At 34.9% G+C, this 15,356-nt stretch overlaps 1 protein-coding gene across 1 annotated transcript in view; it reads left to right on the top strand.

Moving 5' to 3' along the window:
* The window catches only part of FMN1 (formin 1), a 149,233-nt gene that overhangs the window by 43,256 nt on the left and 90,621 nt on the right, over positions 1–15,356 (top strand). The window contains exons 4-5 of the mRNA XM_080395884.1: positions 4,951–5,714; positions 9,854–10,004. Coding sequence (XP_080252010.1) covers positions 4,951–5,714; positions 9,854–10,004 — 915 coding nt within the window. The remainder of the gene's footprint in view (positions 1–4,950; positions 5,715–9,853; positions 10,005–15,356) is intronic.

Raw genomic sequence — 15,356 nt, 5'->3', positions numbered from 1 at the left:
TTTTTTCTCTGTGTTGTGTCAAGTCACCTAGCAGGCACAAAAAGGCAGTGACTGTAGTCATATGGCAGAGGGCTGGGTGTAAGGGGGAAAAAGAGGAAGACATTGGAAAGCCATACCAAAAGCTTCTTGTTTTCCAGGTTACTGTGCATCAGTATTTGGGATATTTGCATAGTCATCTTTGTATTGTGGCAATATCATGCATTTTAGTAACAGGGGTGATCTTTCTTGCTTTCTTTCTTTCTTTTTTTTTTTTTTAATAAGTTTTTTTATTTCACCCAGTAAGAGTAGTGTTTCAGTGTTTTTACAAAGCAGGTAGTACAGGTCTTCTAAGCTTATATATAAATATTTGTGTTTAAGGGAACTGAGAATCAGCTGGAATCATTTGCTCCTGTGAGGTGATTTTGCTCAAGGAATATGTCCTGTTCAAGGACTCAGCCCATTCCAGTGGCAGGTATCAGACAAACACTGAGAAATTAAAGAAACTATTTTCTGTTTACAGCTGTACTGGTGAGCTTGAATTGCAAATAGGCATGGACCTTATTTAGTCAGAATCAGAGGTGCAGAAACTCTGAAAAAAATACTTTTGGAAGCAAAAAAAGACTTCTCAAGGAGAGGGATAGACCAAACCATCTCTTCAGCCTCCTCAAAATGGATATTATGTGGAAGCAGAGAGCCTATGGGAGAATGGAAGAACAGGTACATCAGCCAGGAAGGCTAGTTTTAGAAGTCAGAAAAGCATAGGCTTAAAAAGACAGTTGGCAACACTCAAGCTGAATTACATCTTCCAAAGCAAATTTAAGGGTACAGTAGAAGTATTCTTCAGAAACGGAAAGAAACTAAGGAATCAAGGGGGAGGCATTATCCAGTAAAGGTGAGGTGGAGATAAAAGGCAATGCAGATTGAACCTAGAAAATTAGTATCAAATGAGCTGCCCAGATTTCAATAGCAGTGATCAGGAACACAGGGGTGGCATTTTTCTTAAACTGAATGTACAGATGGCTTTTTGTAGCTGGATCTTTTTTTGCATGTGACGTTTCTATTTATATATTGTAATACAGAGTTGTTGACTTGCGATCAGTTTGTGATCTATGTCTTTCACAGGTCCTTTTCCCCTAGAGCTGCTGTACTACTGATGGGTCCGTTCAGTGGTTCTCTTTTTTGAATTGTAGCATGTATTTTCAGACCGCTTCCTTATCTGATAAAGCTATTAAGGATTCTGAATTTCTGAATTCTTAACAGGCTCTCCAGCATACTAGCACAGCGTTGTTTGAATATTTAATATTGACATTGAATGCAAGAAAGACTGTACCAAGCTAAGGCAATTTTTCAGTAGCATATTGCTGTGTGGATTAGGCTTAAGATACTGAGGATATGCTTTCTAATTTATGATTGAAATCTGATTTCAGGCTTTTAGATATTTTAGATATTAAGGCTTTTAGAGTACATTTATTTATATACTTACATTTTCTTTTGAGCTGGCAATATGAAGAGGAAATAGCAATAAGGTTTTATTGAAGTGTACTTGTCTCTAATCTGGCATTTGTAAAAGTAATCTGGGGAAAATATACCCCTGCTTTCATGGAAACCTAGGCAGCCACAAGTATCCATGTGTTTGTTGGGCTTTTTGGTGGGTTTTGGGGTTTTTTTTTGAGGGGGGGAGGGGCAGGGGGGAAGAATAGGTAACAAAAACTGGATAATGTCACTCACTGACTGGCAAGAGCCATTGCTGTAGTGAGAAGCCAGAAATCCCCTACATGCCAAGGCCTGAGGGCTTAATTCCTGAAAGAGTGGATTAATGCCGCAAGAACGCGAAAAGGTAAAGGGAGCAGAAAAATGTGTTCCTTGTGCTAGTTTGTTGGGTGTTAAATCTACATATGCAATCCCGATTTCTTATATGAATGTTGTTGAGAAACAGGCAACCAGGCTTCTAAACAAGTCAGCAGAGTTGCAAATGCATTTTTCAAGTGGAAAAAAAGCTTATATAGATACATAAATATAGTTATATAATCATATAATATATTTATTATATATTGTTATAGCTAAAACATGCTGATGAACATCTCCCAAATTGTTATTCATAATGTATTGCTTTCCTTTTACACAGAAATTTATACAGACATTTTACTCTAATAGGTTTCTAAGTCATCTAACCTTCTTCAGGAATAAATCATGTTAATTCACGCTGCATAAGGTGGCTTTCTAAGCTTTAGTTTCCAGCCTTCTTCCCGTATCTTCTGTCCCTCCAGCATTCTTCCCACACATTCCCTGCCTCGGACATCTTGTATCATGCTGAAATTTTTTGTCTCATTTTGCATAAAATAGCTCTGACCAAACTATTATATTCCGATGATGGCCTTTGGTCATTGTTCATCTTAACAGCAGTTCCCAGAGACTCTAGGAGCCTGGTGCATGATGTGCCATGGAAACAGACTCAGTATATTGCCAATATTGATAGTAATAATTGCTGACATGGTTCAGTAACAACATACCGACATACTGAATAATTTGAACTCTAGCTATCCAACTGAATAATTTGAACAGTATCTGTTCAAATCCCTGTAGATCTGAATTTAGCTAGCCATCATAAATATTTTAGATCAATGTTGACAGATGCCTGAAAATAAAACTGTAAGCTTAGAGAGATACATACTGTACTAAAAAAAGATTTGGTTCCCATTTAGTTGAAAACAGTGTTTTAACTTGAGATGTAAAGTGATTAAAAAACTTGTTTTATTACTTACTGCTCTTTTGTATTGCAGTCAGTGGGATAAGATTGCATCTTATCCAATTAAAGATGGTCTTTGCCATTGATGACATGTTCAACACAGGTTATTCCCAATGTGTCATTTTTGCTAAGCCTGCTTTCCTTTTATGTGCTTAGTAATTTTAGCTTTAATTCTTGTTTATATTCAAAATTTTATTATTTTTATTAACAGAAAATAATTTTGAAAATGTGAAAAAGTAAAAAAGAAAACAAAGAACAAAACAATCACCTCAAATATAATCTTGAGTTTAAACCACCAATTTTTATATTGTAAATTAAGGACTGAAGATCTGTAGTTGAAAAGGTACATGGTGCTAACACCGTTGCTTTCATGCCCAGTTAAATGTAATAAGTAGTTCTGTTAAATACTGTGCTTGTTTTACAGTGTGTTTTTAAGGTGACTTCAGATTTACTGCTGGGAAAATTTTTAGCATTCAAAGTAAATTGTTCTATCAGGGAGTTTTTGATGTCCAGTAGGGGCAAAATACTATGATAAACAAAATAGCTAAATTCCCTAAGGCAAACTTACTTCATTACTTCATTTATGGATTAGTATGCAGAGTTTAAAAAGAAAGGTGGTTGCTCTGGAGCAATTCAGATGGCAGAAAATCTTGTGATAGTTGAACTGAACTAATAATTAGGCTGAGCAACAACAACAAACTTTGATAGAGTAACAGTAGGAAAATAAAAATCTCTAAGTAAAAATCTTCTATTTGTTGTATGTATTAGTCCTAGTTCTTCTATAAAACTAATAGAAATTGGGTGGTTTCCCGTTCAAATCTCAGTTTGTTTATCTTTGCAAGGCTTTAAACTTGATTTCCCACCTTCACTTGCCAGTTAAGAAAAGGAACATTTTGTGTGCAATATTTTCAGATTGTTTACTTTGGACTTTATCTTAACAAATTGATTAGAAGCTGATCATACTGCTGTAAGGAATAACATGTATTGTTTTCATATCTATTCAAGCTTCTTTGCACAATATAAAATTACAGTATATTACACTACTGTATTTGCCATACTAAGCTACACATGCATGACTTGGATGCATATTAATTAATGCCATAAGCTATTAACTCTGACCTAATACTCAAGTTGTAATGATAGGTACGGTGTGCTATGTTGCCACTTCTGACCAACACTGTGTACCAGCACTGTGTGGGAATATTTTAAGTGTAAATTGCTGTGCTTGCAGGAATTTGGGAAAATCACAGCTCATTAGCTGCTTCTGTTGAAATGTTGGCTTTCCTTCGTACAGAGATCCTGAAAGAATCATGGAAAATGCTCTTTCAGGAAGCATTGCCTTGCAAAGAAACAAGGTAACACTGGTCAGCTGCCTGATAGGATCATGGCGTGACAGAAAATAGCTTGTAGGGACTTGAATCATCTGGAATAGCAGTATTGGACTGGATTATTTAAAGGAGATATTTCAGTGTCAAATGTTTTGTATGTCTCTGATATATGGTAAGAAAAATGTTGGGTTTTTTTCCATAATTACATATATTCTTGAGAGATTGTTATTTCCTTCCACCTCAGTTAAAGCCTGTTGATTATCTTTGTTCTAAGATTTATTTTCCTGAGTCGTAGTTTAAAATAGATCTGGTAGAAATGTCATTTTTATCTAATAGTAAAGATAAATTTGAAGAAGAATTTATGTGTACCTCTGTGAATTTCATTGATGACAACACTTTTAATAGATTGATAAAGTCTTTTAATTTGTCTATTTAATGTTTTAGCTGGGAGGAATCTCAGCTACTGTTGTGTTTAATCTATATTTTAGTTCCTAACGTATTCGCTATATACATGGCATATTTATGAAATGGAATAGTCAGTAAAATCATGTCGTTAAGTACAACGCCATTCCAAAGAGGTACCTTTTTTCCATAATGAACTATTAATTATTGTGTTCAGCATTTAAAAAACAGTAAGTCTGCTTAAAGACAAGGTACAAATTAGAATGTGCTAAATTGATGTTCTGTATATTTACTCATGAAATATGTTTTCTTGAAACACACGCTGCTTACATGACTTTAAAGATTAGTAATTGTCCAGTTACATAATAACTTACAATAAAGCCATTTAGAACTGGGAAAGTGAAGTATTTCTGTCCTTGTTTAAAGTTAAAACATGTGAAAATAAACTCTTCAGAAAATATTTGCACTAAGGGATTTTTTGTTGTTGTTCTGCAGTCTCAGTTTGAACTCAGGGTATTCCATATTCGTGGAGAACATGCTGTATCAACTGCTCAGCTTGAGGAAACCATTGCACATCTGAAGAATGAACTTGATAATAAATTAAACAGGAGAAATGAAAAAGCAAAGGATATTGGTGTTTCTACTGAAGATAACCCACCAAAGACATACCGAAATGTATGTATACAGACTGACAGAGAAACTTTCATAAAGCCTAGTGAAGAAGAAAACAGAGCTGTCAAAAATAACCAAATAATACCCAAAAAGCTTAATATTTCTTCTTTGTCACATAGTATTTCTGCCCAAAGTGAAAATAAGGACAATTACAATGTGCAGTCTTCAGAAAGTGTCTTATGTTGTCAACCAAAACAAATGCTGCCTCCGCCACCACCACCTCCTCCTCCTCCTCCCCTTCCTGAATCTTCACTACCGGGTGTAGTTCCTCCACCACCACCTTTGCCAATGGGTCTGACCTCACTGACACCTCAGTTTGGATCTGGTCCACCATTGCCACCTCCACTTTCTGAAGGCTGTAGGAATTTTCAAGCGCTACCACCACCACCACCGCTTCCAGGGTTGGGACCTCCTGTTCCTCCTCCACTGCCTGGACCTGGGTTACCTCCACCCCCTCCACCTCCTGGGCCTGGGTTCTTTTTTAATAGCACTTTATCTTCAAACCAAGGTCCTCGAAAACCTGCCATTGAACCTAGTCGTCCTATGAAGCCTTTGTATTGGACACGGATACAATTACAAGGTAGCAGGTAAAATATATTTAATTGAACTTAGTGTTGTTATTCATAGACCGTGATACATGGGTACGTATACTATTTAAGACTTAATAACAAAAAGTTAATGGTCTAGGAATGTATAACAAAATGAGTGTAGATGCATGGAATTTACAAGTTTTAAGAAAAAAAATCTAAAAAAAATCTTAAAAAGATCAAAAATTATTTTAAAATATTAAATATAAATGACAACTATATGCATTATAAATGAAAATTATTTTGCATTATAACAAAAAGAAATTTTGTTGTTTTTTTCCCAAAAATCCAAGTACTCCATAGACAACTATAGCAACATGGTGGTTCCTAGGTGTAGCCCTAAAGAGTAAAAAGGTAGCCAAGAGATTAGAAAGATTTATTTTAAAAAAATCTCAATTAGAATTGAATTGTTAAAATTTGTTCAGGTGAGAATGTAGAGTTTCATTTTTGCTTTCCCGTCACTTCAGGTGATGCCATCTTCAGAGTACTATGTTCTGTCATCCTCTATGATTCCAGCTCTAGAAACAGTTAAACTGGAACCTAACCTCTCTGTATAATTCTGTCAGAGCAGGAAAAGTAAAGCATATATAAAAATATATGCAGCTTAGGAACCTGTAGCATGAAGCATCCGTTATGGAGGAGTTTCAGTACTGATAGAGACCTCTATGGTGTAATAAAATAAATATTAAAAAAAATTAAAATTACTAATCTTACTGTGATTTAGTGCTGGGATAAACCGCTAAATACACTTGAGAGAGGATATGCCATCCAGAGGGAACCCTGACAGGCTTGAGGAGTGGGCCCTCATGTGGAGTGCAAATCTCATGAAGTTCAACAAGGCCAAGTGCCAGGTCAAGCACCTGAGTTGAGGCAGACTAAGGTATGAATGGATTTAGAGCAGCCCTGCAGAGAAGAACTCGGGGATACCTGTGGATAAAAAATTGAACATGAGCTGGCAAAGTGAGCTTGAAGACCAAAACGCCAAGCATATCTTGGCCTGCGCTAAAAGAAGCATGGCCAGCAGGTTGAGGGAGGTGATTCTGCCCCTCTACTCTGCTCTTGTGAGACCTCACTTGGAATACTGCATCCACTTCTGGGGCTCCCAGTACAAGACAGACATGGACTCGTAGAGTGGGTCCAGAGGAGGGCCATGAAAATGATCAGAGGGCTGGAGCACCTCTTCTATGAAGAAAGACTGAGAGAGTTGGGGTTATTCAGCTTGGAGAAGAGGAGGCTTAGGGGGAACACCTTATTGTGGCCTTTCAGCGTATAAAGGGGGCTTATCATACAGATGGAGAAACATTTTATTGATGCCTGTAGTGAAAGGACAAAGGGCATTGGATTTAAACTGAAAGGAGGTAGCTTTAGATTGCGTATATGGAAGAAACTTTTCAAGCAAGGCTGGTGAGACACTGGAACACGTTACCCAGAGAAGCTGTGGATGGCTCATCATTGAAAGTCTTCAAGATAGGTTGGATGGGATGTTGAGCAACCTGATCAAGTGAAAGATGTCCCTGCTCATGGCGGGGGGGGGGGGGGGGGGGGGGGGGGGGCGGTGGGGCGCGGGGCAGGACTGGATGATCTTCAAATGTCCCTTCTGACCCAAACCATTCTGTGGTTCTATGAAAGTAATCTAATAGTATATACCATTGTGAATCTAAAGTTACTGTTAAACATATTGTTTTATTGATTTGCTTGTAAGGGATCATTTTCTGAACAGGCATAAATAAACAATTTTTGGACAGCCTTTTTGAAATGATAACATGACTTTTGTTTATGCAATCCATTTATTCAGCTGGCTGAACGAAAGTACTCCCTTTTACACTTTCTGGGCCAGCTTGTAACTTACTGACAGAGCAGTATGTGGTTTCAGTGCCGCTCAGCTACTCTTTTGGACTTTGGCTGATTCTAATTTTGCTTCAGCTGTTTATTAATATAAGAAAGTGTTTCTTCGGGATGCTTAAGCAACACAGACTATTTCTAGTTTAACGAAGTTCCTAGAATCATGAAATAAAATTCAGGTCCTGTGTTATCCAAGTAATGAAATGACATGATTATTCAGGTCTTAACATTCACATCATTATTATCCGTGTTCAGAATTATTTTAGCGTTAAGTACAGTTACAAAGATGCTGAGTTAATTTTAAAAATTGAAATAAATTACATTATATAAGTTGGACTTGATGATCTCAAAGGTCTTTTCCAACCTAAATGATTCTATGATTCTATATATATGACCTATAGCCATAACATAATATAGTATACTATATATTGCACACTATATATTATATACTGTGACTATATTATATATATTATGAATTATATTAAAGATTATTATATATTAGTTATGTTATAATAAGGCACTATAAATTTATATAAATTATTTACAATTACAATTATTCTTAATCTTTAAGTTATTTTTAGAGTTATATTTAAACACTTAAATATCTGCATTTAAATGTTTTTAGATAGGATTTTTATTTTAGAATCTTTTGTCTGAATTTATTTTGATGAGAAAAAATATTTTGGTATTATAAAGTATTGTGAAAAATCTTTTATATAAAATGTTTGACAGGAACAAACAGTTAATGAAATCTCAGTTCTGTTCTTTCAAGTATTCAGAATTAAAGGCTTTGAAATATTTCGAAGCAGGAAGTTTGAGCATTTTGGTTTTACTTTCCCAAAATTACTAGTGAAAAATTTGTCATAGTGAATAAATAGTTGGTCTATAAATAAACATTATTGTAATTATTCCTGTTGATTCACTGAAATCAAAATGTTTGTTCTGAAATATTGCTTGTTCCTTTTCCTGAATGCAAGACTAGGTCTAAGTCATAGCTTTCTGGTCACCAGCTGTAGTGGTCCAGCATTTTCATGGCATGCACTAGAACTGGAAATTTCTCTAAGGGTCTGCTGCTCAAATCAGCAGTTCTCCAGGACTTCGAAGTTCTTGTTACAGAGCCAGAAAGAATCCTTCATTCTTCAGTGTGGCCAATACTGTGGCTAATATCAGGGAGAGTGAAGCTGTGGAACTGTAAGCATGTCCTATGACACAGAATAGGCTACATCAGTGGATGCTAATGGAAAATTTAGAGTTCCTTAAACATTCATGTTAGCAGATGCACAGTTGAATATAAATTAGAAAAAAACCCTAAATTAAAAAAATAATAATTTTAGATCCACTTAAATTGTTAGGTATTGCATTTTATTGTATATTACATCTAATAAAAGTCCATTTGTATTTTATGGGGGGTTTCATCACTTTTTTTTTTTTTTAATTGGGAATAATTTCACTGCCTTTTAGTGACATCTGCTGGAAGGAGTGAGCCAACTTGTGATGAACAGACAAGAAAAGCACTTAAAAGTCATGTCCCACATACTTTGCTGAAGTAATGAAATATTGAAGCAAAGCTCTTCTAGGATTGCAGTGGTGTGTTAGTAGCACTACATAGTATTTTCCCCAAATCCAGATAAAACTAGAGCATCGTGTAAACAGGTTCCAAAGTGTTCCAAAACTAAATCTGGTCTTAGAAGACAAAATAACCAAGGAAAGATAATCCACATTTAAAACTTAGAGTTGGTTGAAGGGAGCAGAATACTGGTTAGTCTCCCACAATACAGGCCACATAATTACTTTCTGAGAACTGCAACAAAAAATATGAGCACACAACATCTGCAGCTAACATGAAGCGAATCAAGTACTATACAAATGACCCCAAATGTTCTTAAAATGTGTTTGAATCACTCTTCGTTGATATTTTTTATTTTTATAGGTCTAAATAAATTACAGGGACTTTCTCAAAAAAGCTGCTGCTGAAATACTCCCTATCCTAGTTAAAGTGCCAGAAATCTCTCGAGATGTAGTATTGTAGTATTTGGTGGTTGTACAATACAGATAATGCATTTTGACAATCTAGCAGGCATGAATAGAAAATAGCTAAACTTTTGGTACAGCCTTCTGCGAAACATTTTGACTCCTTACAAGAGCAAGGTTTAGGGAAGTAATGCTGTTTGTATAGCAGCAGTGCATGTTGCTTTGAGTTTTAAATCCAATATGCATTTTCATCTATTATGACTTGGTCTGTTATGGTTTTTCATAAATGTTTATCGTAAATTTTATTATTACCTTTCCCTTTATAGGAAAACTGCTATACCAACATTATGGGAATCACTAGAAGAACCTGATATACTTGATACTACTGAGTTTGAATATTTATTCTCCAAAGACACTGCTCAGGAAAAAAGAAAACCATTATCAGAGACTTATGAAAAAAAAACCAAGGCCAAAAAGGTATTTATTGTTTCTTTTTATTTGCTTTTTTTTTGTGTCACCACTTAGTTTTACATTATAAGATAACTCACTTTTTATTTATTTTTGAATGAACAGATAATGGATGGGTTTGTAAATCTGATTTTAAAGCAAAATAGATGGATTGCCGATTCAACTCTTGCTTGAGAATGCAGGTTTATTCTTTACCTTGGAAGATTTCTTGCCTTTGAAAATTATCCGCATCCCAGTGAGGTAGAAAAAATACTGTGTAGAAGAACTGAATGAAAGTTCTAATGCATATCTAAAAGTGCCAATATTTCAGGCCATGTCTGCTCTTGAACTGATTTATAATTAAAGACTGTCATTAAGTTACTATAGCAAACCTCTCTTCCATTAATACTCATTTTATTGGAAAAATAAAGCATAAAGCAAGGTAAGACTGTTAGACATTTTAAATACGGAATGCCAAAAAGCTTTTTTCAGTACAGCTAAAGAGCTGTGTCAGGAAGGGAGAGGACAATCATGTCTTTAATGGCCAAAATTAAAAATTAATTTAATGGCCAAAAAATGCAGTAGCTATGTCATTACCATAGTGCAGATATTGTCTGCCTCAGACATGATCCGTTACAGAGAGAGCTTGTACTTGTCAATTACTGTGCACAGGTAGGACAAAGAAATTAAATTAGTAGTATTTGTTGCTGGAAAAGTTCTAGGCTGAATAATAATGGATACTCTTTTCCTAAAACAATGTGGTTATATATTAGAAAGCCACTTAAATGTATACTATATCGTAAATCCCTTTAAACTTACCTGCTTGGAACCACAAGAGGGCACTTTGCATGTAAGCTGTGTTATCTACATGCAGTTTTATAATACATATAATGTGAACTATACCTATATAGATACATATCAGTGCAGTCAGATCTTTCAAAACAGCTTTGATCGTAAACTTCCTGTATTGTCTCTTAGCACAGTAGTTAATGAGAAGTGTAAATAAGGCTAGAGAATTTATAAAATTCAAACTAATGTGATGCAAAATGGTAAAAATGAAAAAGGGGTCCAGGATGGGGGCATGCTGGCTTTTGTAAATACACCCTAAAGAAATTATTAATTGTTGTAGTCCTTCAAATGTTAGATTAAAGTTGGAGATGAATATCTCTGTGAAAAACATTTTGACATATTTTACTTGAGAAATGCTTCAAGTGCATATGGCATGCAGTACTCAGCTGTATCTGTAAATTTATTTCTGATGCCCTCTTTCTACAATTTATTTTTATGTTTCACTAATTTACTCTTTCAGAAATAATTATTTAATAGGAAGTATAGGTTTCTAAAGTACTTTGAAGGAGAATGTAACCAGTGTAACTTGAATGAAAAAATAATATGTGCGAATAGTTACCTTTGTATTTCAAAATCTCAGCAATTCAGTGAATGTACCTATTTCTCCAGGTGTATGACAGCAAACCAGGCAGAGAATTAGGCCACTATTCTGAAAGATGAAATTGCATTATTCTCTTTCCTTGCTGCTTTGTGCTACAGCAGCACAAGTCTTCAATGATCTCTCTTGACCCAAAATCAAATTGGATAATGGTTGTTCTGTACAATATAGGAAATAATGGTATAATAACAAGTACTATTTCTTGTGAGAAATGAATGTATGTTCTTACAAAGGTATCTTCTTTATTTATACCATTGTTTGAATTACTTTGTTTTGTTATTAAATATAATATTTTTTTTGTCTAGGGATATATTTACTGAAATTAATGAAATCAATAAAGTACCGTTAAAGTACTGTGGGAAAATACCAAAATAAATCCCCTAAGAGATAAATTAAGAGTCATATCTATTTCTATGTCTTTACTTTGGTAAAATTCATGGGATTTTGATCATGGTGTAACAAACCATAGGAACTGTAGCGCTTTCTGTGAAAATTTCAAAAATTTTTGGTCAACTATATTAAACTTTCCCTCATTTGGTCAATTTAAGAATTAAAGATTAATCAGCTTTTAGAATTCAAATGAAATTTGAATTTAACTGAATATAGAAACATTTTCTTATTGTATATCCTGTCTTTCCACCTTTCTCTAAAATGACTCACAGTAGCAGCTGAATATTTTTACAGACAGTTGGTCCTCTTAGATGATCCTGTGTTTTTCTTCATCTCTCTGAAAGCCCAGATGTCTGCAGGCTGGCTCAAATGGATCAGCCTTGGTGGGATGCAAGTGATACAGTGGTAGAGAGGCATTTTATTAAGTTACAGGAGGGTTTATTAGTAGATAGTAACAGAAAGCTCTTGTAGATCAATGTAAAACTATCAGTTCTGCTGACTTCATTTGTGCTTTCTCATGCTTCTTGGCACTCAACTTTTCATGCCTTTTTTCTATCAATTACAGCTATCTAGTAGGGTTTTAACAATCTTTTTCTTTGCTTTAGTACAGAAATGTGTGCTTGGTCTGGTCTTAAGAATGCTGCAAGTGTCATGGTGTATGGAATTGTATAGTCTGGTTAAAGATGCTTTCTCCAAACTTTAAGAAAAACATACAAATTTTATGAGGTTCATCTTATGTTTTTTAGCTGATGATGTGTCATTTTGTATTTCTTTGTAAATTCCTTTCTCATGTTCTGTAGAAAAGCCTTCCAAGGCAAGATATAGGTACAGTGATAGAATCTGGAGTAGTAGTTTGTGTTTGGAATAGGTAAGCTATTTTATTTAATAATACATGTTAGTGCTGACTTACTGCATTAAATCTCTTCTCCTCTGCACAAACTTTATCCTATTTCTTACCATCTTACACAAAGTTCAGCCTTCTTAGTATTTAAATGACAGACCAATAGGTGGTGCAGGATTGCTTATTAAAACATGATTGCTTAATACTTTTCTCCTCGAATGAGAATTACATCAGTGCCTCACAATCAAGTTCCTTATGCAGCTGGAAGTAAGATTCTATCTTTCAGATAAGAGGGGAATTATTTCTCATTTAACTGGATCTTTATGAAACGAAGGAGACTTTAACAATTAGTGGTCTGTTGAATTCTGATTTCTTTACCATCTATTTACATTTCTTTTGCAGTTCCAAATAAAATAATGTTATTCAATTTATTCTCAGAATTTTTATTTTTGTGAAACTAGTCAGAATAGTCTGTATGCTTAGTCTGTGAAATGACTGCTGTGGAAAGCATCACATTAAGCCTCTAGAAATTTCATTTTGTTCTGTTCTTACCCATTTGTCCACATAGTAGATGCATTATGGCAACGCAAATTAAAATATTCACTGTATGCTGTCCTTCTGTTACTTACAGCTGATAGACGTCTACCATTTTCAGCCAGAAATATCTAAATCTTTTCATACATAAATGGAATGGGTGGTCTGTTTTCCAGTACCATTTGGCAAGTTATGCTCAGAAGGGAAATTTCTGAGTATATATTTATTTATATATATATATTTATACTCATATATATAATGTACTTACAATAGAATATGTCGATTATAAAATATTTATAATATAGACTATGTTTATACTCATACATACACTCAGTGTTGTAAAAGGAGACTACACTGAGGATTCTGTGGACATCTATGCTGGGTGTGGCTAGCTTGGTATTTTCACTTACGAGCTTGATAATGAAATATTACTCTTCAGCCTAGTTGTGAGAGGCTCCAAATGTACTGGAGTAGACACTTTAGAAAGCTTTCATGTGTCAAGAGAGATGGTCTGAAAGACAGGGATAAACAAAAAGCTAGTACAGTTAACCACAAGGTTAATACAGTTAAGGATATTCAGCTATCTAAAAATAAGATGGGGTACAACTGGCTGACCTAGGTAATTGTTTAGCAGACAGGATATTGGGATTATAACAACTCAGAAGAACATGAACTGACAAATTGTGGTACTACTAAAAAGGGAAAACAGAATTCTGATAGATCAATAGAAGTATTACTTGCAAGACAACCTACTCAGCCATGTCACAGTTGAAGAACTGCATCTAGATTTAGGCACTATAACCCGTCATGAAAAATGTTTACTAACTGCAAAGAGTCAAGAAGAGTGAGAATGATAAAAAGTGTAAAAGCAGTTTCTGAGAAAGAATTGAATTATTATGACTGTGTAGTCTAGGAAAGAGAAGGTTGATTGGGACACACAGTAAGTGTCAAGTGCATGCAGCTGCTGCGAATTAAAAATATGAAAAGCTTTCTAAGAGGAAGGATAACAAAGGAATCGAGAAAATTTTGTGTTGGAAAATTGTGTTTCTGTATTGGGAAATGCTTTGTATTTCTGTATGCAGAAATGCTTTGGATGACATTTTGAGTGCCTTTCCAACATGATGATTCTGTTACTTAAAAGGCATAAAGTCCACTTTCTGTCCGTTGTCCTATGGATGGAAACAGCTGGCTATCCCCTTTTTCCAGAGTGGAACCACTTTAATGATTCCCAAATGCGTTGCTTTCGTGCCTGTCATAAAATGGCTTATTAATTTACACTAGTTTCTGGAGGCTGTCATCCTGACGTGAGGATGAAATTAGCAGAATTTAAAATGCGGTCATTGAGAAATAAGGTATCCTAACAGGTATGTGGGGGAAAAAAGGAAGGGAAGTTAACCTTCCAGCAACAATGGCAATACAACTTCTTAAAGGACTACATAGAGGGTGATTTTATTGATTTTTAGGCATATATTAACTTAGTTTGGAAAAATGTACTACATTCACTTGATAGTAATACAATGTAAAAATAATATAGTTTAAATGAAGGTCAGATGTACCTTTTTTGGTACACTTATGTATTCTTGATGTTTGTTATGGTAGTGCTTATCTGGACTTAGAAACTGCAAAGTGTGTGGCTGCTCATGCTTCTTCAATCATGCACTCCTTTGGAAAATCTAGCAGCTTTGGAGGAACCTCTTCTTTTTTCCAACTCTACAACCTCTGAAATATTTTAGGAAACCCTTACTCATGTGCACTTATCTGGTCTGCATATGTGCAATCTTGTAAATAAAAGTTCTACAGTATTATGTAGGTAATGACATTTTTTGGATGTGTTATCTATGAAATGGGAAAAAGACTATTGCTTGTATCCTGACTTTCCCAGAAACTGTAGATGGGTAAGCAATGTACAGGAGTGGGATTTATTTCCTAGAATAGTCCTGAAGTAGTTTAATTGCAGCAGGGAAGTTGAAGTTACTGGAGAAAAATAAGTTTATTTGCACTTGAATATGAATCAAATTTCTCTCTGGTTTTGCTTGATTCAGTTTAATCTAAATACATAAGTTACTGGTATGATGCAGCTCTGCGATATATATTGGATCTAAATGTATTTACACCAGGTGAGGTGTTGTGGTCTTTAATTAAGCTTTTTCAAATGTATATAGTTGGTCCC

Source organism: Falco punctatus, assembly GCF_963210335.1.
Source record: "Falco punctatus genome assembly, chromosome: 7".
Classification (NCBI taxonomy): domain Eukaryota; kingdom Metazoa; phylum Chordata; class Aves; order Falconiformes; family Falconidae; genus Falco; species Falco punctatus.
The sequence above is the reverse complement of the archived record's forward strand: the minus strand, read 5'-3'. Positions and strand labels throughout refer to the sequence as shown.